At 36.4% G+C, this 24,113-nt stretch overlaps 1 protein-coding gene across 1 annotated transcript in view; it reads left to right on the top strand.

Annotated features, from left to right (window-relative positions):
- The first annotated feature begins 7,130 nt into the window (after nt 1-7,130).
- The window catches only part of LOC149787222 (polyadenylate-binding protein 4-like), a 33,716-nt gene continuing 16,733 nt past the window's right edge, over nt 7,131-24,113 (top strand). The window contains exons 1-3 of the mRNA XM_089977718.1: nt 7,131-7,580; nt 14,980-15,173; nt 23,860-23,975. Coding sequence (XP_089833844.1) covers nt 7,379-7,580; nt 14,980-15,173; nt 23,860-23,975 — 512 coding nt within the window. The 5' untranslated portion in view covers nt 7,131-7,378. The remainder of the gene's footprint in view (nt 7,581-14,979; nt 15,174-23,859; nt 23,976-24,113) is intronic.

The following is a 24,113-nucleotide window of genomic DNA, read 5'->3' as shown; positions in this document are numbered from 1 at the left end:
TACGTTGAGGAGAGCAGACGTACTTTGGGTGCGCTCTATATCAACTTGAAACTACATAATGGCATGCACCAAGCACACTGCAAGAAAATCAACCGGATGAGTTCGTAAGTGCACATCACACATTTGTACATTTGCACATTTTACTTTTGTTGCACCTTTTGCACCTTACATTTTGAGAAAACAAATTCTTAATGTAGGACATTTTGAAGAGTTTGCCTTCAATTTTCTAACATTGCCTTAGTCGTCTACAGTTACAAGAGACAGGGTTAAGGGTTTTTTTGTCATTTAGTTTTCCTTTATTTTGAATTTTAAATAAGGTTTTCCTTCTTCCCCTTTAAACTTGTTTTGTTGTAGCACATTTGCAATTCATTTTGTATTAGTTGAGTGAGATCTGCTCACTCAAATCCATTTTCAAGTGAGTACAACTCATCTAATCTTACACTATGGCCGCTGACCTTCAAGCGGGTGCACAACTGGAACCACGCCAGGGACGCACAAAGTTACGGAATTATTTCCAAACTAGGCTAAAGGGGCCTGAGGGAAAACACCAATTGATAGCTTATCACCATGAGGGATGCCAAACGCCAGATTTCAGCAAAATTGAAAATTGTCCAAGGCAAGCTGAAATCTTAACGGCACTTAGGTTGAAAGGATAGAGATTCATGAAATTAACGGGTTACAAAATGAGGGACCCAACAAGTTTACTCTCTACCCCAAAAACCCCCAGTCTCTACTGATAAAAGATAATTTCATATAGGTTAGAGGAAACATGGCAGAGGTTTCACGAAGTGGACCGATAGTACGCGAGATTGAGGCAAAACCAATAGACGTTCAAATATATGTCCTCCCCCTTGAAATTAGCACCAAGGAAATTGTAGAGAAAATAGAAAAAAGTTCCAAGTAATAGTGAGGAACAGTAAAATGGTTACCGTATATGGTTTCATTATTGTAAAAACAGGAGGCAGGATTATAAAAGTCATGAGACAAGACGCAAAGAGAATTCCTATATTCTTCTGCGTCTTAGGTTTCCGCCTCATGGTACAGGGGCAGTGAAAAAGAAAGACCATGTACTAGATGTAGACAGATTGGTCATGAAGCAAGAGACTGTAAGGGACTATACGCAAACGAAAGGTTACAACATGCGCAGGAGTTGTGATCAATCCAAATGGAAATGCGCAAGAGGCTGACATAGACCAAGAAGAGCAAGGATAAATGCAGGAGGATATTGTAGACTCCTAAAACAGATAAGAAACGGAGGTAATACAAACAAGGAAATTCCTCCTCATCTGCCTGATTTTAATGAGAAGGGAAGAACAACAATCAATTCACGAATGCGCAAACTTCTTAATACCATACAAAACAGGCAAATAAACTTCCATAACTAGCAACCCAATAAAACGCACTTATGGAAGAAGAAAGGAAAACAAATGAGGAGGGAGAGGGAGTGGAGTAGGGACCAATAGCCCGACTTGGTCTGAAGACCCTATCCTCCATCCCAATACCTGCCATAAGAATGAAAAGGAAATAAGGGAAATCTATGTCGGCGTTACTACAAAGTGGAAAAACGGCGCCGAATGAGGAGATTTCCCCGGGGGGGGGGGGCGGATACGAGTCAGTGCTCCCCCAAAAAAGAAAAATACCTAAGTGACACCAGCGACGACGACACTGACATGAGCGATGAAAATCAGGATAAAGATGACGAAGACGGAAACGAAGACAATGACGAAGACATTGACTCTCATATGAGATGTGTAAGATACAATTATCAGAAACGGAAATGGACACTGGACAAGAAACCGAAGGGACAGACAAAACTGAAAATACAATCAAAACAGTAGAAAACTCTGAATGCGAGGCCAGTCGGGGCCACATGCCATCCAGCAACGAAACCACACAAATATAATCAATTAATAAAACAAGAGATAATAAAAAAAAACGAAATATGAATTAACAGTAAGTCTCGAAGAATGCAGTCACCTGAAGGATTTAAAAAATGGAAGGAACAAACTTCCGTATTGCCTCAATAGATACAAATGGTTTAGATAAGGATAAAATAGACAAACTAATTAAGTTAACACAATTTGACGTCATTCTACTTCAGGAAACTCGTAAAAATTTTACTAACGAGTTAAAAAGTATAGTGGAAGATAAAATGAACGCAGTAGTTAATAATAATGACTCCAAAAACGATGACATAAGAGGAGGAGTTTCAATAATTATTAAAAATAATAAAGGGACTAACTGTGAGAGAGTAAATGAAATGGCAAGCTTAAAAGGAAGGATGTTCATATAATACTAAACAAATTACATATCGTAAACGTCTACTGTCCCGCTACCTGATACAAGAGACACGAATTTATCCAAAACCTGAGCAAATATTTAAATGATTATACTATGGATTCACTAATAATGGGAGGGGATTTCAACTGGATTGGGGAAAGTGTTGATAGAATAGGAGGTTTATCAATCAATGATTACAATTCAAGAGGAATAATGGAAAATTTACTGGGGGACCATAAGTTTATATATATATATATATATATATATATATATATATATATATATATATATATATATATATATATATATATATATGACTCAATCTAATTAAAACAGAATACACACATGAATACAAAAATGGAGCAAGCAGATTAGACACATTTTATGAGACACATTTTCAAAATAATTCATACAAAAAAGCAGAAATATGGGATTTCAAAATTTCGGACCACAAACTCATAAATCTGGAAATGAAGATAAATAATTTAAAGACATGGGGGAAAGGGGTTTAGAAATTAAATAATATAATATTAGAGACAGAAGACTTTGTTAAAGAAATTAAAGGGAATTAGAAAAAATCATAAACCAAGAGAAGGACAAAATAACGAATGTTGAGATAATCTGAAAATTAAAATTAAGGATATAGCAATTTATCTTTCAAACAGAAGGAAAACCATGCAAAGCATGGAGAAGGATGAAATTAAAGCAGAGTTAAAAAAAAAAAAAACATCTAACCGATGATATTAGGAAATATTATAATGAAAAACTAAAACCAATTTTAGAAGAGGAAGATAAAGAATAAAAATAGGAGCAGGGAAATATAATAACATTTACAAAAAGGCAGAAGGATTACATAAAAGGGAGGAACTGAGAAGATGGGGTGAAAATGACCTGAAAAACTAATAGACAATGGCCAGGAAATATGTGATAAGAAAGAAATATAATAACATTTACAAAAAGGCAGAAGGATTATATAAAAGGGAGGAACTGAGAAGATGGGGTGAAAATGACCTGAAAAACTAATAGACAATGGCCAGGAAATATGTGATAAGAAAGAAATATTGAGAGTAATAAGATACGACTAAACAGGAAATAGAACCAAATACGATTATAGAATATTTAAATGAGTTACAGTGTGATACGACATCATCAGAACACAAGGACTTGTGTGATGATCTCGTTTATAGCGAACAGATCAATAATACCATAAAACAATTAGAGAAAGGCAAATCATCAGGGAGAGATGGACTCACTGCGGAATTCTATCAAAATTCCAAAGTGAGTTGGCGCTGATTCTTGAAGGATTATACAATAATATAATTTTATACAACGAAATAATGTCTAATTCCATGCGGGAAGGGCTAATAACTATAATTTATAAAGGGAAAGGAAATAGAGAGGAACTTAAAAACTGGAGGCCCATATCCATCCTAAATATGGATTACGAAATTGTAAGCAAAACAGTAGCTAATGAAATGAAAAAATGTATGGATGATATTATAAACATAAACCAAACATGTGGAAGGAAAGGGAGAAACATTTCAAATAACATTTTAAACATAAGAACGATAATCGACTACATAAATGCAACAGGGCAAAAATGTATTATGGTACTTTTTGATCAAGAAAAAGCATTTGACAGATTGGAAAACAACTTCATATAGAAAGCATTTAAAAAAATTGGATTTGGATTAATTTTCCAAAAATGGACCAAAATCCTGTATATCAAAATAACTGCAAGAGTACAGGTTAACGGTGCTGTTACAGACACATTTGAAATACAGAGATTAGTGAGGCAAGGATGCCCACTGTCACCCCTGTTATTATATGTAATGACAATTGAAACCTTAATTATAAAGATACGAACTAATCAAAAGATTGAAGGAATAAAAACTCCCAATCTAAAAGAAGAATTCAAGATGCTCCAACATGCTGATGATTGCACGAACTTCGTTAAAGACCCCTTTTCCTTTAGACACTTAGTGAAGGAATATGAATCATTTGAAAAGCCTCAGGGTCCAAAATTAACCATGATAAAGCGGAAATTCTGAAAATACGAAACTGGAGGGGGATTCATCCGGTACCACCCCCACACCTAATTAGAGAAAAGCTAAAAGCGTTAGGAGTCTTCTTTGGAAAGAATGAAGAGAAAGAAAACTGCAAAAAGGTATCTACGATGATAAAAGAAAACATACAGATATGGGCACTGACGCCATTATACATAATGGAGCGTGTACATGCTGCTAAAACATATATGTTATCCAACCTGAATTACCTTTTAAATTCGATTGACATAGGAAATAACGTTTTAGATAAAACAGATAATGAAATCATTGATTATATTTGGAAGTTTAAAACCCACTGTGTGAAAAAATCAACCGTATATAGGGCCAAAACAAAAGGGGGTCTAGCACTACCGAGCCCCATTATAAGAAAAGATGCAAATATAATAAATGTTTAAACGTTTGAATGCTCAACCCAGCACACCGTGGGAGGCTCTATACATATACTGGTATGGTTTTTCAGTTAGAAATAGGCAAGATATGTACAACAACAACAATCTCAGTAAGAAACAAAAAATTCTGAGGAAGTTTCGATATATAAAAGAATTACTATGTAAATACAGGGATCAAGAAGAGTTATGGAAAACGGAATAGGAAGTAGAAGAGGAAAACATAAGTGTAAAGTGGAAGAGAGTATGGAAGCAGTGGGCCAACATTGGCTCGCCCAAAGTTCAGAGTTTAATTTTTAAGTATCTCCACAACGCATGGTTAACGGGAAAAGTAGCTATGAGAAGAAAAATGATCAGAATAACTGTCAAATGCCCATATGTAAGATTGCCAACTTTACTAAATGCCATGCAATCGCACAGTGCGAGAAAGTCAAATGCCCGTTATGTAAGATTGCCAACTTTACTAAATACCATGCAATCGCACAGTGCGAGAAAAGAAAAGAGGAAAGAATACGTTTAATCAAGGAAATATGCATTAAAAGAACGATATCAAAGAAATAACATTTTATTCCAAGATGGCAACTTTGGAAAAAAAAATTAGCAACCAAAATAACAGACTACATAGTTAAAATAATGATGGCCTGTGGCCAAGTTATAGCAATAATAATGACAATTGCAACATAAAATATATCTAATAACCTCTAATCCTTAAATTACTTAATTGGACTTTTTTTCTCCCCTAAAAGGAAGTATAAGCGATCAACCAGGGGACAGAGGTGGGAAAGGGGCCTCGGTAAAACGCTCATTAGGGGCGTTAACGCAAATGCGGACTGAAACCTCGGTCCCATCCCTTTTTCCCTGGGAGGTGGTAACTCTATAAATAAATAAATGTAATGTACTATTAAGATTTTAACCTATTTGGAAATTCACTTAAGTAGTCTCGAGCAGTCAGGTTTTCAAATTTTAAAATGAATAATTTACTAACATCTGTAGTAAAAAGCATTCATCTTCCTTCTCCAATTTCAAGAGGGGTGGGACAGGGTACCCGTACGGGGAAAGTAAGAGGTAATGACGTCATGGGGCTATGTCACATGGCGCCACGCCAAGTGGACAGGCCCATAAAAGAGCCTAATAAAAACACCCCATATGAAACACTAGCACACACGCAAACATAAACACAAACACATGGTTTAGATATCTGAATCTAGTACTCCTTCTATTTTTCTCTAACAACTATACAGCCCCCGTACTGCATAGCCAAATTTAAACCCTTTTGGAGATTTTGGCCAATAAAAAAAAAAAAAAGAAGAGGAGGCCAAACTCGAGTTGGCAGAAATAAAATAAATAAATAAAGTATGGACCCTCACTCGAGTACAGCCCACCCCAATTTAAGAAATAAATCATGCGAGGAGCGACACACATAACCACGCACACAAAACAATATGCTTTCGTTTTTGTTTATCATATACAGTACACCGCTCATTCGTCCAATTATAAATAAAGTAAATTATCTAAAAATAAAAAAGAAATATTACTAAGGAAACTGGAGAAATTTGTCTACTATTGCTGTCCCAACATGAAAACTATATATAGCACTCACACAATATAGCAAATACACACATAGCTAACACGGGACTTAAGGGACCTCTAGCAAAGGTCACAAAATGACCATGGGGTGGGAATTCGAGAAAGGTGAAGGAAACCTAGCTCGGATGAACAGCCTATTGAAAACACTAGGGAAATTATAAATACACCATCAAAAATTCAATCAAATAATATATTTTTTTATCAAAATCCTTTTATAAAAAATAAACAACATCTTTGGGGACACATACACATAAAACACCTTTTTCATTTTTTTGTCAGTGTGGGGGGTCTCTCTGCCCCCCCCCCCCCCAAAGAATGTAGTTGTAGGAAACTTATGTGGCAGAACAGGACACAACTACCGAATGTCTGCTGTTTTAGAAGCGTGTTTACTAACGTATGTGCTGGAGTAAAATGTGCGTCATTACACCCTCCCCAACTGGACAGCTTTCACTGCCAAGATAAACACCATGCACACGGCAAATTAATTTTTTTTGGTTTTATTTTGAAAACTGCGCAGTATAATCTCACTACGTGTACATCATTACCCAAGTATATTCTGATGTATCAATACGCGTTAGGCTTCATATGCCAGAGACCTCTATAACACGGAAATATCTGTTACTACTTTTGCATTGCAATGTTATTTTATATAATTTTAGATCACGTGTTAGTCTTTAGCTATTAATTGCCATTTTTCAATAAAATAAAATGCTAAATTAAATTAAGCACTATAATATTTAGAACTATATTAGCAGCGGAGTAACTAACCGAATGACAGTTAGTATATAAAGCAGCCAAAATGCTGTCTGTTCGTCCCTCTTCTCGCCTTCGCGCCTTGGATGACACGTGTTGTGAGTAGGCTCGCTCTACGCCACAACACTGTATTTGTTTACGTTAAAATTCATATATAAAATATAAAAAATTTACAAAAAAATCTGCAAAACGTTTTAAAAATACAAAAAAATCTCGCGAAACAGAGTCGAATCCAAGTGAGAGAAATTCCAGGACGAAGCTTCGAACGCCATTTTGAACAGTTTGTATAATACTTAACGTGGCAAGATGTCGATGAACCCAGCTGGACCCGGATCCTATCCTATGGCTTCCCTCTACGTGGGAGACCTTCATCCAGAAATCACCGAAGCCATGCTGTTTGAGAAGTTCTCCACAGCAGGGCCTGTACTCAGCATTCGCGTTTGTAGGGACATGATCACCAGACGTTCCTTAGGTTATGCCTACGTTAACTTCCAGCAGCCTGCTGATGGTATGTTCTCATGTGTAAACAATAAGTAATGTTCGCATCCTAATATGCCACATTTCAATATGTATTGTGATACACAACATACAATTCTAAAATGAAAAACATCTACTTTATTATTGAAAGGGGCGGCGTCTTTCTGATGACGCAAGCGGTAGTGTGTGGGAATTGCTGGGAGGTTATTCAACCTTGCTGGTGCAGGCCAGACTTTCAGGAATGTCAAACTTACTTTTCAGCCCATTCTGATGCTTGTGTACAGTTGAAAGGGACCTTGCTTTTTTTTGACCGAATCAAATCGTAGTTGCATCCTGTAGTACATGTTAAAGATTGGATCTCCACTGCCCTTAGTCCTACAGGTAAGACCTTGACGCTTATGTTTTGGGTGCCAGGGTCTTACTGCCTTACAAACAGGGCAGTGTAGTGTTTTGATGTTGACTAACATTGTTACGAAAGTCAAATTTTTCAGGAATATTTCACACGACTCGCAGCTAAAATGACAATGCTTTTCTACGAAGTAAAGTCATAATGTGTTAGACTTTACTTATCCTGACGTCTTTTCTTTAATAAATTCAAATTCTCAAAAGAAATTGGACCCGTTTTCAAGTTTCGTTGTTCAGCATTTCAGTTGGATGGAAAGCGGGGAATGCTGAAATAGGGTTACGCTGAAATATTATTCTTTAACGAAATAAATAAAAATATATTGTGCCTATTGGAACTATAAGCAACGGTTCAGTTTGTTCAAGAAACCTATCCCGAACATGTATCTACTTGAACGAACTTCGGCATACCTCGACTACTGTCGCAATGCAACAAATTGAAGTGTATGTCAACGGAACGTGAAAATGCATCCATTTGCTGGTATCATATTTTCATTCTGCCAGGATAAAGACTGCACAGTAAGTATATTAATTACACAAATTAGTGGAAGAATGTCGATATAGGCTGCCAAATTTGTGAGATGTTCCTGAAACTTCGATTACTCATTCCGATGTCAACGAAATCGGAACACGCTCTACAAGGCCGTTATTTGGATAGTGAGACATGGTACTTAAACTAAACCAATGTGTGCTGTCTTACATTGTAGGACTACACTGTCTTGAGCGAAGTTCTGACAGCAACTGCTTAGGGTTTATGTTCAAGAGACTCTTGAATTTGCCAATGGAAGTGCAGATTTCAGAAATTTCAAAGTGAATCGACTTGTTAGCACACATTGATGCTCTTCATTTTCTAAACATGGAGGTCCAAGATTTCATCCGATTGGCCGATAAAATTAGTTATGGTAGAATAATGTTAGACGCTTACCATCAGATCTTCACGTAGGGCAGTGGAGAGATTTAAATCTGATGATCATGTAGGCGCATTTATGCATCATATTATTCTAAAATTTAATACCAATACAGTTGAAGCCAAGTCTCTTCAGTGCTGATTATTGAATGTTCTGCACATTACCTGTCGTCAAGAAACTTAAAGATGAAAATTTTCGATCACGGTGGACTTGCGTCATCCAGGTACTGAACTAGGTCAAGAAAAAAGCATGTCGAGTCTAATCATTACATTATGGGGAGTACAATATATTTTTCCAACATCCATAGTTATTATGATGACATAACAGCACCTGCCATGAATTGCTGTTTATTTTGGATTGCACCTTTTGGACAATGCATTTAAAACAATGACCATGTTGTAGGATGGGTGGGAAATCTGGGGACTTTTTCACATGCAGGCATTTTCAGTGCATAGTTGACCACCACCAAGGTGAAAACAGCTGCCGTTATTCTAGGTGACCTACATGGTATGTGGGAGAAATTTACTTAAAAAGAAAATTGATTAGGATATGCCAAAAATTTGCAAAACTTTGTAACAAAATGCTATTTCAGTATTATCTTTTAATATATTGGCTATGTATTCTCTAAGAAAACTTAATGGTATGTGTACAAAAAAACAATTAGGACAAGCAGCAAAGTCACTTTATAATCTGAAGACTGAGGTCTCCCTAGGATTTTAAAACTAGAAGCAAAAGTTGCAGTCCCCGTAAGCATATTGAGCATACCTGGAGTGGCTAAATGCTCAGATGAGAAGAAATAGTGGGTGTCATTGAGTTCGATTTTCAAATTCTTTATAGCAGACATCTAGCTTGTTTGTCCATTAGAGTTGAGACTGAATTTTGTCAATTCAGGGAAAGGCCTTGTTGCAAACACTAAGACAGGTATCACACAGTTTCTTACACTTGGCTTCTGTTTCATATAAACTGTTTGCTACTATGTCGTAGCCTCAACTTGATTTGTTGTGGTTGAGGCTACGAACTGATCCCATATCATGTAATGGAGCAAAAAATCTCATCACTAAGTCAGAAAAACAAATAGTGCAGAAATCTACTACATAAGTATTATGTTGTGAAAGAAGTTTGGCTTATTTTAAATTTATTAAGCCCTTACATGAAAAAACAAATTGGCATGGTTACACTAAACTAGTCCTGTCTGCCATTTCAGACAACGCGAGACTCTTGCAGTGACCGTAATTGGATATTCTACGCTATATTATCAATCAAGTGGTGACTAATCGCTTCTTGGTGGAGTTTCAAAGTTGTCGATAAACCGTATTTTTAATGCGCAGGCTCAAACAGCCCCAAATTTTTTACTACGATTTGTTTACGTTTCCAAATAAGGCGTCAGTGTCCTTATATGGCACACAAACTATGCTGAGAACGGAAGTAAACCTTATTTGAACTAATATGGCAGACGATCTAAACAAAAATATTTGATAAAAAAGTAAATGAGGTTTTACAACTATTTCTACAATGATTTTCGATATTTCCGGTATTAATAAGAGGGCTACTCAATTTATTGGGTTATATGCAAGGAATATGTTCAGAGTGTTATTATTAGGCTAAAAGAGCGCCGGGTGTGAATCACACCTGGCTTGCTCCATTGACGAGTATATGCTCATGTTAGTACCCTGTCCACGAGGTAGGAGTAAGGGTACTAATGTTAGTACTAATAAACTCAGTTCTGTCAACTATAGCACTCTTCTGAATTTCATTACAATATTTGACATTTAACCCCAAAATGCTTGTCCAGAGTTGCAGATGGCATTTTGCCCAAGTCTTAAATTGATTTTGAGGTCAGATGCACTTGTTCGATTACAATAGAAAACAAAACAGTGAAAGCTCAAGTTATTTGATGTACTCCTATAATGACCACATGTACATTTCTGGGTCTTTCTGCTCCTGAATTTAGTGATGTTGGTACATACATATTCCTACCACTCTGCTTTGATCTTGCTGCCCAACTATTGCGTCACACTTTTGATATGCTCTTATAATGACATGTCCATCTGGGGACCATTCTGTCATTGTAAATATCAGCACGGCTAAAGTGATCAATTGATCAAAAACGTTTTCCCACTGTTTGGTTGAAGCAGGACTGGCAAATGCATGTGTATGGAGGACCCCTGTGTAAGTTATTTTCTGTGTTACAGATTTTAAAAATGCATCCAAATGCTAATGATTAAGCATTTCCAAGACGTTTGCTGAAGACGACTTAATTGGTTTTCTAAACTGGCTTTAAAAATATTTGATACTAAACTTGGCACCAATTTTGATTTATGGGTTGGAAGTTTTGGGTTTCTACAAAGCGGGTGAAGTTGTACTTGCATCATTTTGCAGATGGATTACTGGTATTACAGAATGTGCTTTTACTATAATTAAGACCAACGCAAGTAGTGAGATGTACAAGAATTCCTAATAATGATAGTCCAAGAACAAAGCAGTAACCTACAATTGACATAGGGCGAACACTTCGACTGATGGGTGAATAATGTTACGAATCTGTTTTCATACGGAATTGGCCAAGTTCATGTTGATCTGGGCAGGGTGCTGAGAGTCTTTTAACTATATTTTTCGTTATATTTAAACAATGTTGTAAAGATATTTTTCAACTTCAAGTATTTTGCTCAGCTAGCTCAATTAGATGCACAAATCAATTTCCAAATATCTTTATGGGAATTTCCTTTGTACGGGGTAGGGGGGTATGGAAAAGTGCAAGGATTGGCCAGAAAAACCTGGGATAGTTTGCCAACTGGAAACATATTTTTGGGGGCATAAAGCAGCATGTATGCTTCATACATTCAGTTTGTCCCTCAGTGTTACCCAAGCTTGATCTGATCACGCAAGCGCTTATATTTAGGGTAATGACATAGCTGCCAACTGTCCCGTTTTTTCCGTATTTGTCCCGTATTTTGGACCTGAATAGTAAAAAAGTTCCTTGCAATTTTCAGTTTAGAACGGGCACTTGGTTCCATTCTGAAAGAAATGTATCGCATGTATATAGGAATACAGTTCTACAATATGATTGGTTCATTCAGAATTGAGGCTACAATGCCTGTCTTTATCCGCCATATTGGATTTCACATAAATAGTTACCGCTGTCACTGTATCTCATTTTCATAATATGCAACTTCTAATCATGTTGAATAGGAAAGCAGAATATTCAGAATTTTCTGCAGGAAAGACAAAAAGAAAGAAACAAAAGAAGGACAATTGTGCCGTCTTGTTTAGATTTGTCAAACATCTAGTAAAGGAGAAAACGCTACGGTCTGCAAGTTGTGTAACGTGATTTCACTATTGGGCACCTATAAACTAAAGACTACGAAAAAGCTAATAAACATCCGCTTGCTGCTTCATCATACACAGCTCAGTCTGATCTTATGACGTATATAAATACCAGAGAGAACCTTGATGTAATTTGATCGAAATTCGGTTTATTAAATTTCTTTTGGAAATTAACCTCCTTCTTTCAATTAATAGTGTTGATGGTGGTTTATTTTGCACACGTTTTCCAGACATTAAAATCGCAAAGGATTACTTGTATGCTACAACGAAAACAGTTAAATAAGAAAATCACAAAGAATTGAGATCATCTATGAAAGTTGATACATTCAAATTGATAATGATTGGAAAAAAATAAGCTGTGGAAAAGGATATAAAAAGTATGTCTGAGTGTGTTGCACTCGTGCACCTTCTGAATGGGCACCCAAATGGAACATGGTACAACACGTGCATATTTGACATTAAATAATTATGTAAAGCACAGTCCTACTTTACTGATGGCTGTATACTGTATATACTTGCGTATAAGCCAAAAAATTTAGGAAAAAAATAAGGCCTGGAAGAAGGGGGGTCGGCTTATCTGCGGGCCAAGGTCCAAGTCTGAAATTTTTAATGCTTTTTTCCCTCGATTTCCAGTATTTATTGTTTCTGTTGCTCGCCGAAGATGAGATCACATGCCTAATGATGCCACATGGTTCATAAGATTTGTGCTGTCGTGAAGTGAAACAAATATTTCTTTTCTAACTTAAGTGGTCGGATAATGAATGAAAAACATGTTTTAACATACTTGACGTCTGTTTGACAGATGTCCATCCACCAGAAAATGCAGCCATATGTGCTATTTGAGCCACGGTGGTACGTGTATTTTCCAAAAGAACCGCCGTATTAGTAATCTCCAGTCAAGTATTTAACCCTCAGCTAATCAGTAATCATTAAACTCTTCGGTATCGTACAAATGCACGCTAGCTTATTTCAGTGTAAACAGGAAAAGAATTACGATACTGAAGGTATATACGACAAACATTTTGATCGAGAGTAGAAATACATGTACGATAGTCTTAAAGGAACAATAGCGAAAGGCTCCATAGGGGTTTGTTGCGCGCACGCTTAGGTAGGGTAAATAACAGGGCAATATACAAGTCAGTGTGAATAATTGTAAAACAATATAATTTGCGGGATTTCTTAGACAGGTGTTTCAGAAGTAATTGGCAGCCACAGTTTATATACTACTGTTGTTTAGTTTGTAAAGCAGTGGTTTGTTAGTGGTAGTGTGTTGTACAATAGCTACCATATGCTTAATCTGTGGTAAATGCCTCGGGGATAATAGGTTTATTTTCTTGCACAATGCCAATGACATTACTAATACATGCCGACTCTCAGATGTATTGTTTAATGAGATATAGTAGTGGACATGGTTTCTGCTCAAAGTTATAAACTGTCACAATACTTGAATAATGTCCATGCTGAAACCAATCATATTTTGATCAATTGAAGTAAGACCGATGAAGTAAAAAAGGCCACAGAAAATGAAAACACTGGCTGTGATACCAGGAGGTTTAACGTCAGTGTTACAACCTCTTGATGTCTGCCTTAACAAACCTTTTAAGGACAAGTTACGAAAGATGTGGGCAGAATGGGTTTGTTCAGGGGCTGTGAAAATGACAAAAGGCGGGAATTTAATGAGGCTGGACATCGATTTGGTCGCCAAGTGGGTAAAAGAAGCGTGGGACTCAATTCCATCGGAAATGATTGCAAAATCATTCAGGAAGTGCAGTATCAGCAATGCCATAGGAACAGAGGATGATGCTATATTTCAATCCGACAATGACGAGGAGAGCGAGAAGGAGAATGACACACTTTTGGATGACCATGATGACAATGACGACGTATATGATGAAAGCACGCCCATAACAGAAGCTGAGTTTCATGAACTGTTTGGCGAGTCTGATACAGAGCCAGATTTTGAAGGATTCTAAAAGTGATAGAACTTTTATAATTCATGATTTTAGAATGAGGATTAATTAAATTTCCATTAAGACTTAACACTTTAGAATTGTTTTTATTTCAACATGTAAATTAGCTTTCTTACTTTCATTTTATTTAATAATGTGATCTGCCTAAGTAAACCTATTCAGAACTCACTGTGCATCTTATGATGTACCAGTAGTCGAGAAATTATGGGTCGGCTTATACGTGGATCATGCACTTTATAAGTTTTACCAATTCAGTTTGGGGGGGTCGGCTTATACGAGAGTATATACGGTATGTTATAAATAGATACATATGCATTAAAATTTAAAAAAATCAGTATTTGTTCCTGAAAATCAGTATTTTTGTCACAAGAAGTATTTTTTTATTCGGGGGGTTGGCAGCAATGTAATGGATGTGTTGTCTGGTTCTGGTTGTCATTTATTCAGTAAACTTTTTGTTTGAGGAAAATGCAGTTTGTGTTCCAACTTCAATTTTTCCATCAGCCTTATAAATGTGTAATATTTAAGTTTTTGAAAGCTTGAAAATATGGTGTGTGGAGTTAAGACATTAATAATTTGTGAACTATGGATTATAGTACAGGCAATTGTTGTCACATTTTTGAAAGATGGCTCACTTTTAGTTAAATGCAGCTTATCCTTTCGTGTGCCATAAATGGCAAGTCGTGTCTATTTCCACATTTATTTGAGTATTAGATCGAGTTTTTGACAACACAATCTCAATATACATTAACAAATTTTGGTAGGACATTATTCTGGAGTAGCTGAGCCCTCCAAAATAAAATTGATGAAATGCCATTTTCATTTTTAGCTGAAAGAGCATTAGACACCATGAACTTTGACACCATCAAAGGCCGACCTATCCGAATTATGTGGTCCCAGCGTGATCCCTCGTTGCGCAAGTCTGGCGTTGGCAATGTTTTCATCAAGAATCTGGACAAGAGCATTGACAATAAGGCTTTGTACGACACATTCTCCGCCTTTGGAAATATCCTGTCTTGCAAGGTAAGTTGCTTTAATGAGTGATTCATCTACTTTACTGCATTTGTTGTGGATTGATAGTTGGCTCTAATGGTCATAAACCACAAGATCTTGTACGATGATATTCATTATGGCTGCCACATCTGCCATCTTAGAATTTGCAATAAGGGTTCCCATGCTATCGGGAAATGTAACTACAACATAAGAGTACGCTTGTCCGAAGATTTGCATGCACTTTCCTAACATTATGTTCCATTTATAGCAGTTGCCCTATTTCCAAGAAATGTGCTGGTTTCTACTTTCAGCTTTATACCTGTTTCTGTTTATAGCAGCTGTATTGCTTAAGAGAGAACAGTCTGGTTTTCTAACTTTTAATCTTTGCTCGCAGTTTCTTTGTTCTACTTCATATTTGGTACAGAACCAGTTTGTAGGTACTTAGCGCTAAAAGTAGAGTCAGATTTATTCTAGTCGATGCATTTAAGCAAAAATATTTTTACAGTAATTTCACAATTGCATTATGAAAGGCAAAAAACCGATTCAGAGATCAATACATGAATTACACAATTCAGCGTTTCATTCTAGAGCAACTTCACGTCCCATGCAGGCAGTGTGGAAGGGATCTTAATATAGGTCATGGTGATCTAACAAAGAAATCTTGAATTAGCACGTTTTACTAACTCCAGTACTATGGTAATTTCTTATTTACAGCAGAACTAAATTGTGGACACCAGTTTTATAAATGCAGAGGCGTTGTCTACTGAGTTCTTAATAGAACATGGACTACCTCTAGCAGTAGAAGACTTTGTTGGTCCTTTGTTCAAATGGACATTTCCTGTTTCCAAAACTGCAGAAAATATGCATGTGCAAGAACAAAATCAGCTAATATTGTTAGGTGTTTAGCAGAAGATACTTCACTTAAAATTGCAGAAGCCATGAAAATTGGGCCATTTATTATTGCAGCAGACAGGAGTAGTGATTATGACAAAAAGTCGTACCTAATCTGTGTGACTGACAATGATAAGGCCGAGGTCATCTTTCATTACCAGAGTTAAGAGTATATTCCACTGCAGAAAACATTTTTTACTTATTTGCATGATAATACTTTGAATAAACAGAAGTTGGCCAAACTGTATGGGGGTTTTCAGCTGATACTGCATCAGTGATGGCAGGAATTCATAAAGGAGTTGTATCATTCTATATCTTGAAAAATGTCTGTCATTGTACATATCAGGCTGTCTGTCATATTATGCACCATGCTGCAGGAAAGGCTGCCGATAAATTAGAAGAACCCTACAAGTATCAAATTGGCACTCTATCTGACAATGTACCTCATGTGAACAGAGTTGATTTTTTTCATCTTATTTCCCATCTAAAATACCCAATAACTGTAACTTTGTCAGGTTATGAAAAAAACAATTGGGGGGAGTCCAAGTGGTCTAAAGCGCTCTCCGTTAACGGATTACTGACATCTCACCTCTGTCTGCGTGGGTTCGAGTCTCGGATTCGGCCAATGTGGGTATGTGAGAAAGCTTGCCAGTAGCTTCTCGGGGGGTCGGTGGTTCTTTCCGGGGATTTCCCAGGTTCTTCCTCCACCGTTAATACTGGCCGCCATGTATAGCCTATCATGTGCTGAAAAATGGCGTTAAACCCCACAACAACAACAAAAAGAAGAATATTGGTTCTTTACCATTCTAATGCTGACTGTAAGAGATTGTTCAGTATTAACAGAAAAATAAAACTGAATTCAGATCCAGGCTCTGTAACCCAGCACTTAGTGCTCTGCTGGTGTGCAAATCATTCATTCTCTCAGATGGTAAAAAGTGTTTTGAAATACAGTACGAGAGTCTGTTGCTTTTTAAATCTCAAAGGGTTATATATGAAAACATGAAGCAGTAATTGATGTTAAAAGTCCAGAGGGATAAATAAATCAATTTGTACATATGCTGATTGAATTTTATCATGTTATATGTGGATTACTCTTTTTGTCCACTTGGATTACACTTTTTCCTTGCCATTGATTGGCATGTATGCGACCGTAAAAGTCAATGAATTTCGCAAATATTTGTGAATTTTGGTGGAAAACCTGTGAATTTTCCGCCAACTCATAATACCAGAAACAATTGCATAATCGAGTCATAACTAAACTGATCGAGAGTTAATTTAGCGAGTTCTGAACAGAATATTCAGATGTTGCAGTATGGATCATTTAGGTGCTTTCCATAAATAGTCCAAAAACTCGATGGATTAGATTGGACTAGTAGACTGGTTGATTCAGACAGCTCAGCATCCTTTCTTATTCGTACGTTTGAAAAAAGTCTTACATTGTTATGTCTTTATTCTGCTGAAAGACTTGATGAAATTTGACCTGGTACTCAAAATTTGCATTGCTATTCACACGAGTACACAAATCTCGCAACCAACATATCCATGACATCATAGGTCCAGAAGTCATGTGATACCAATAATGAGAAGTTTCAAATGTTGTGGCAGAAAAAAATAATTAAAATGAAAGATACTGTTTGTAATAATAAAAAAACAAAAATGAAAGAATACAAAATTCTTTATATATTTATTCCAAGAACAACAGCATGGGTTTTGTTTCATCATGCGACTAACACGTTGGCGTGCGATCTGTGTGTGATGAATCCGACTCTATATTCCTGCTACAGCAACTGGTTTCTGGTGGTTATCAAAATATTTGGAGAATTTTATGCTCTTTCTGGTTTTTACAAAAGATATCTGACTTTCATTTAATATATTTGAAGTTTTGAGTTTTTGTACAACAACATCAGGAGTTTGTTATTAATTTCACATGGCGTTGGACTTCAGTGTCATCAGCGATTTGTGTTGTCAAGTGGCAATTAATGCAGATGGCGAGTTGCGGGTCAGGTTTAATCTATGCTGTAGTTTTGTCCAGTCTGTCAATGCATTAACCCTTTACCTCATAGAGCTTAGTGACAAAGTGCAGCACGCTATAAATAGAACACCTGTTACCTAGCAGACCGCATCCGCATAGGCATGCCTGTGAATTGTTAAGCAACGTAGTGGTGTTACGTTTAGCAGCAGTTTTAACCATTTTACGTTTTAGGCAGACATTTATTATATGTGGAAAAATTGAAGAGTAAAGTCCGATTGTTATAGCTGTGTAATTATTTTTCACAGAAGAATATTTTATGTGCTATAAAATCGAGAGAGAACTCGTTCACCGTCATGTCAGTGAGGCCGCGTGACCGACCGTAGCTGCCATTTCCCATACTCGAAATTTACACGTTTTTCGTCTGCGTCTACATCACTAAGTCATCTGAATTTGATAATCAATAAAAAAAACTAATTGCTGCTTGCATAAATATCATAGCCTTTACCAAGGTTATTGAATCTTTTGTGTTTGTGATTCTACTCGTGAAACCTTCGTAAGTACTGAATGAAATCCTGCCTGTGAACTGTTAAGCAATTTAGTGTATGTTACATTTAACAACAGTTTTAACCATTTTACATTTTTGGTACACATATATTATATGTGGAAAAATTTAAGAGTAATGTCCGATTGTTATAGCTGTGTAATTATTTTCCACAGAAGAATTTTTTTATGTGCTTCAAAGTCTTGAGAGAACTCGTTCACCGTCATGTCCGTGAGACCGCGTGACCAACCGTAGCTGCTATTTCCGATACTCGAAATTTACAAAGTTTTCGTGTGCGTCTATATCACTAAGTCATCTGAATTTGATAATTTATAAAAAAAAACTAATTGCTGCCTACATCAATATCAGAGACTTTACCTAATTTATTGAATCTTTCGTGGTTGTTATTCTAATCGTGAAAACTTCGTACGTACTGAATGAAATCCGTAGCTGCCATTTTGGAGAGTGGAGATTACAACCCAGTTACTTTAAATAGCAGATATCGACCAGTGCATGAATAGCGACCACATGATCTGACGTAATTGTCATTCGCAGAAATGAATGTAGTATGTAATAGGGGGGTTTTCCCCGAAGGTGGCGCTACGAAAACTAGCTCAAAATGGCTGATGCTTACCGCAGGCGTCAAAAGGCGCTTCTATGCGAATCTTGTAGAGGCGTCAAAAGGCGCTTCCATGCGAATGGAGTAGAGGCGTCCAAAGACGCTTGTATGAGGTAAAGGGTTAAAAGATATAATTATTGTAATCCTTCCCATTTCTGAGATAATCATTTTTCATATAGATTTAATGTATGTATGACTCGAACGTAACATTAAGTTTGCTAAGCCTGCCGGTAAGCGACTACCACATGACGCTACTGCACTATGGTGGCAGATTCCAATTCTTCGGTAGGCAGTTGCTCAGAACCCACATCTGAACTTAAATGTCCAGATAGGAAAAATATGGTTTGAGTATTCGGAGGAAACCTTCAAAAGCTGACTGCCTATCGTTTTAGGTCAAATTTGAGGTCCAAAATCTTGTGTCTGACAGATGAATTTTCGTGTTAATTACACTGTGGCATGTAGCTTCAAGCAGTGGTTTCAAATCTTAGCTCGCAGGAGAAATTGGAGATTGTTGTCCTTTGTATTGAATATCGCAAAATGATGCGTACTCCTTTTAGTATCAGTACAGGTTTTGGGACTAGTTTAATGCATTACAGAGACATGATTTTACAGAAAATTCCATCCCAGTTTTTACGTTAGTCCATACTTTTGAGGGTCTTTTTTCAAAATTTAAGCAACCAATTTGTGAACGATTTTTAAAATCTTGTTTTGGGTTTTATTGGCTTATATTAATTCAGGGTTTAAACATTTTTCTTTGCAAGATTCTAATACTTTCTGTTTATTGTTTTATGTTCATACTGAGATAGGAAATGTTCTCATTATTTAACATGGAAGTAGTTATCTTGATTCCCAGCTGATTGTTCTCATTTCTTTAGAATTAAATATTTCAAAGGAATCAAAACAGATTTTTGTTCATTATGTTTCTTTGTACCAACATTATGCAGGTCAGCCAAGTAAAGTTAGAATTTTTATTATGTTGATTGAAATGAATTTACAGGAATATACAGTAGTCTAGCTTGTTTCGTGTGATCCTATTTGTGGTTGATTGCATGATCATCTTTTCTGACATGTTTTGGCAGCTAGAATGTTCATTCAGTAATGGTCAGGTGTGAACCTTGAAAAAATTAATTTCATCCTGGAAGTGACCTGGAAATTTATCTTTTAAAAAAAGTGGGAACCATGCTGATAGCTATCCTACGGAATGTATGGTTATATCCTTTTTTTTTTAAAACCAGATTTCTGTCAGCGCCCCACATAAGCTGCGTATTTGAGTAAATATGAAACTAAAATAATGGAAAACCCAGTTAAAGTAAAAATTAGGTATACCAAACTGCAAAAAGAATCCCATTTAAGCAGTTATTGAAATGTACCAACTTTTTCCTATTCTGGCATTTTCGTCATCCATTTTATGTAAACAACAGATTGATTCTAATTTCTGCTCTTTACACCACACATTGCTATATAGAACTAATATTATTTCATAAACTTGTCAAACTTGACCTGTCACTATTTACGTGGCTTTGTAGTTTTAAGCTTTTAAGTGCCATCAACAATTTGACCTGCAACGTGACGTCAAGAGGATGAAGAAAAGTAAGAATTGTAAGACAGAAAGAAAAGATTACAGGTTATTTTTGACATTCTAAACCAGTGGTTCCCAAGCTTTTCAAGTAGAGGGCCATATCTACTATTTTCGGTAACTAAGCGGGCCACAACGTTATAACATTATTAATGTTTATACAATTATAAAAGTCGCGTAATATCATTCTTAAATATATTAACTTTCAGCAACCAAATTCTAAAACTTTAAAAGCAGTCAGTGTCAGTCCTGCACTACAGTCATTTTCGGTTTAAAATCAAATCCGCAGATTAAGCAAACCGGTTTACCACTACGACTAGGCACAAACATACATTTCTCCGCCCAATCTGTGTTGAATTCACGACAAGCAACGTCCTCACGTTTTCGCTTATTAGCAGTGTTTGATTCTACGTTATCCACGTTCATGCTTATTGGCTTTAAGGGTAAATTTTTATTTGCAAAAACCTAATTTCAACACGAAACTGCAGACTACTAAACAGTTGTAACAGGTGTCGTTATGGCGTCTTGTGCACTCTGATTGGTCGACAAGGCTGGGAAAAGGGTATTTCCAAATGTTTCATTCGCTAACTCAACGGGTGCAGTCGATAATTATATCCGAAAACAACAACCACGTGCAGAGTGAATTATCGAACGTCGACGGAGCTCCCGAGTGCTCGACCAAAATGACAGACTTCTTAGAAATAACATTCTAGATTTTAGAATACTGTAGATCGCGCATTATTGCAACTTTCGTCTAGTTATTATTTATTTATTTGAACGCCAATAAATTTTTGAAATTATTAAAATACATTATAGTAAATATAGAGGCCCCGCGGGCCACTTTCTGAGAGCTGATGGGCCACAAGTTGCCCCCGGGCCATGGTTTGGGAACCTATGTTCTAAACGATCAGATTCCAAAATTACTATATCAGGTGTATTAGACAATTTAATTAAGGAATGTGTAAACCTGGCACATGCAAGTACTGGTTTTGTGCTTTTACCCAAGTAAACACTCTTTTGAGGTGCAGATTTATTTTCTTTACTCTTTGAATTTTAAAATACCCAAGTCGACAAAAATAAAGGTGAGTAACAAAGCAAACAAAATGCTCCTCTGGGGCTCTTTGTCTTAAATGAAAATGGTGTCAAACTGACATTCAGTATATCCATCACAGCAGCTAATTTGAAAATCATATTCCTCATGTATATCAGACATGGTTTCAAGATTGGGAAGATAAAACTAAAGCATTACGCTCATCTAGAATTCCTTGACAGTTTTTTGTTCAGTTGAGCATCAGCCCTGTAGATGGACGTTTGCTGTTTTTATTTTTCCTATATCGGTACTGTACCTATACATGAGGTGAAGAATCATTACAAGATGTTACTTTCACTTTGCAAGTTACTGTAATCTTCATCAGTCTTGAATAGATTTAATTTGCCTTTTTGTTCTTTAAATTGAAAATTCATGCTGTAGCTGGCACTTGCATTTGTCTGTAACGGAGGACAAGTATTTACAACCTCTCCTTACACAAATCAACAAACGCAATGTGACTTTTCGTAGGATTTGAACCCCACCCCCTCCATGTCCATGTTAATTATTTGATCATGTCAGTATGCCTAGACACTGAGAACTTAATCGATGTAAAGAGGGCATTAGAGTTGTTCCTCATATACGATTTTGGTACTTATCATTTAGTCGCTTTTATGTGAAGACTTGCTCTTGCTTTTCATCTTGTCTGCTTGTTTTTAATATGAGGGCTACACTGTGACATGTGTAACATTCAGTTCTGAGTGGTAATTGTTCAAGTCCAGAGTCAGACAATATACACCATTCAAAACTGCAGATCATTTACTGCATGAAGGCAGAAGTATTGGTTTCCAAGTTCAGTAGAAAGACTTGAACAACATCTATTGGCTACATCTGCCTCAGTTTCTGATAGCTGTGTAATTGTTTTCATTGTTTTTTTTTCTTCATATTTGTTTCGCTGGACATGCGCATTTGTCATACATGTCCAAAAACAGATAAAACATTTTTTGGTTTTAAAATCCATTTGGTTTGATTAGACATCTCGGTAGTGTTGACTAAAGTCGACAGTTTACCTAAGTGCTTTACCCATATTTCATAATGAAGAATACGTTGCTGCACATGTATTTCACAAGTCTTTTTGACCCGTCTGTCCAAGCTAAATTTAGACAACAATGAAAGCAGTATCTGCATCAATTTCGAGTAGAATTTTGTTAAAGCCAACCTTTTTGCATTGTCTTTAATAAATATTAAAAGTTCATTTATTTGCTTCCTGCCCCCACAAGTTTGTCATTACTATCATGTTTGCATATTTTTGGAACATAATTTGCTAATGCCAGCCATCCCAGATTTGCAAATTATTAACATTTGTACATCACTTCGTCATTACACCATTTCTTTTATTTGGTTTTAAATAAGCAAAACTTGTGTTAAAGTTTTAATCCATTATTATTTACCATTTGCATTGCTTTAGTAACCAACTGCAAAATTTCTTGGGTCCAGTTCTACTGTCTCATAATGTGCAAGCCAATTTGGGTCTGTTCAGATTGGTTGGTGTAATCATTTAAACAATACTCATTATATGATAGCAGATGAGTGTTTTTGTTTGCAGTTTGACCCAATTTGTCAGTGTGCAAAAATCAGTCGTCATAAACAATATAATTTACTGCGTCAATTTTGAGGTAATTTTTAATGAAACTTTAGTCTGGGCTGATCCAAGCATGGGATTTGAACTTGTGAACCATTCTGCCACAATTCTAGCATTATTACCGCAAAGACAGCATTGTCCACCATTAGCTCATGAAAGATGTAGGAGAAAGCATGTCTATAATAGACTATTGTTTGTTCTTAAGCCCTCTGAGGGTTCCTCGTCAAAAAGACATTTGAACCGTGCTCGATATTGAGAAACAAATAAGGTAGATAAAGAATCACCAGGAAAACAGACAATGCTGGTTAATGTCTGAACTTTGATGGAGCTTACAAAAAAATAAAAAAGGGCATGCATGTTATTATTTTTAATATTCGTGAATCACATAGACATAGAAGTGGCAGATTGGATGTGTGGAATAATTAAATAACCATTTTCTCAATTGTAGATTGTTTGCGATGAGCATGGATCCCGAGGATATGGATTTGTCCACTTCGAGACTGAAGAAGCAGCAAGGAATGCCATAGAGAAAGTTAATGGCATGTTGCTGAATGGTAAAAAAGTGTAGGTATTCAGTTTGCCAAGATACTATATTTACACATCCACAACACTTGTCCAAATGAATAAGAAAAAATCTGATATGGCATTGCATAATGTATCAATTGATTAAGGTCTCGGGGTGAGTTGTGGGTGGAGCTTGTG

This window comes from Sinohyriopsis cumingii, chromosome 12 (genome assembly GCF_028554795.1).
Source record: "Sinohyriopsis cumingii isolate HCF-2022 chromosome 12, ASM2855479v2, whole genome shotgun sequence".
In the NCBI taxonomy this organism is placed as follows: Eukaryota; Metazoa; Mollusca; class Bivalvia; order Unionida; family Unionidae; genus Sinohyriopsis; species Sinohyriopsis cumingii.
Note: the sequence above shows the minus strand (reverse complement) of the source record. Positions and strands in the feature narration are given on the sequence as shown.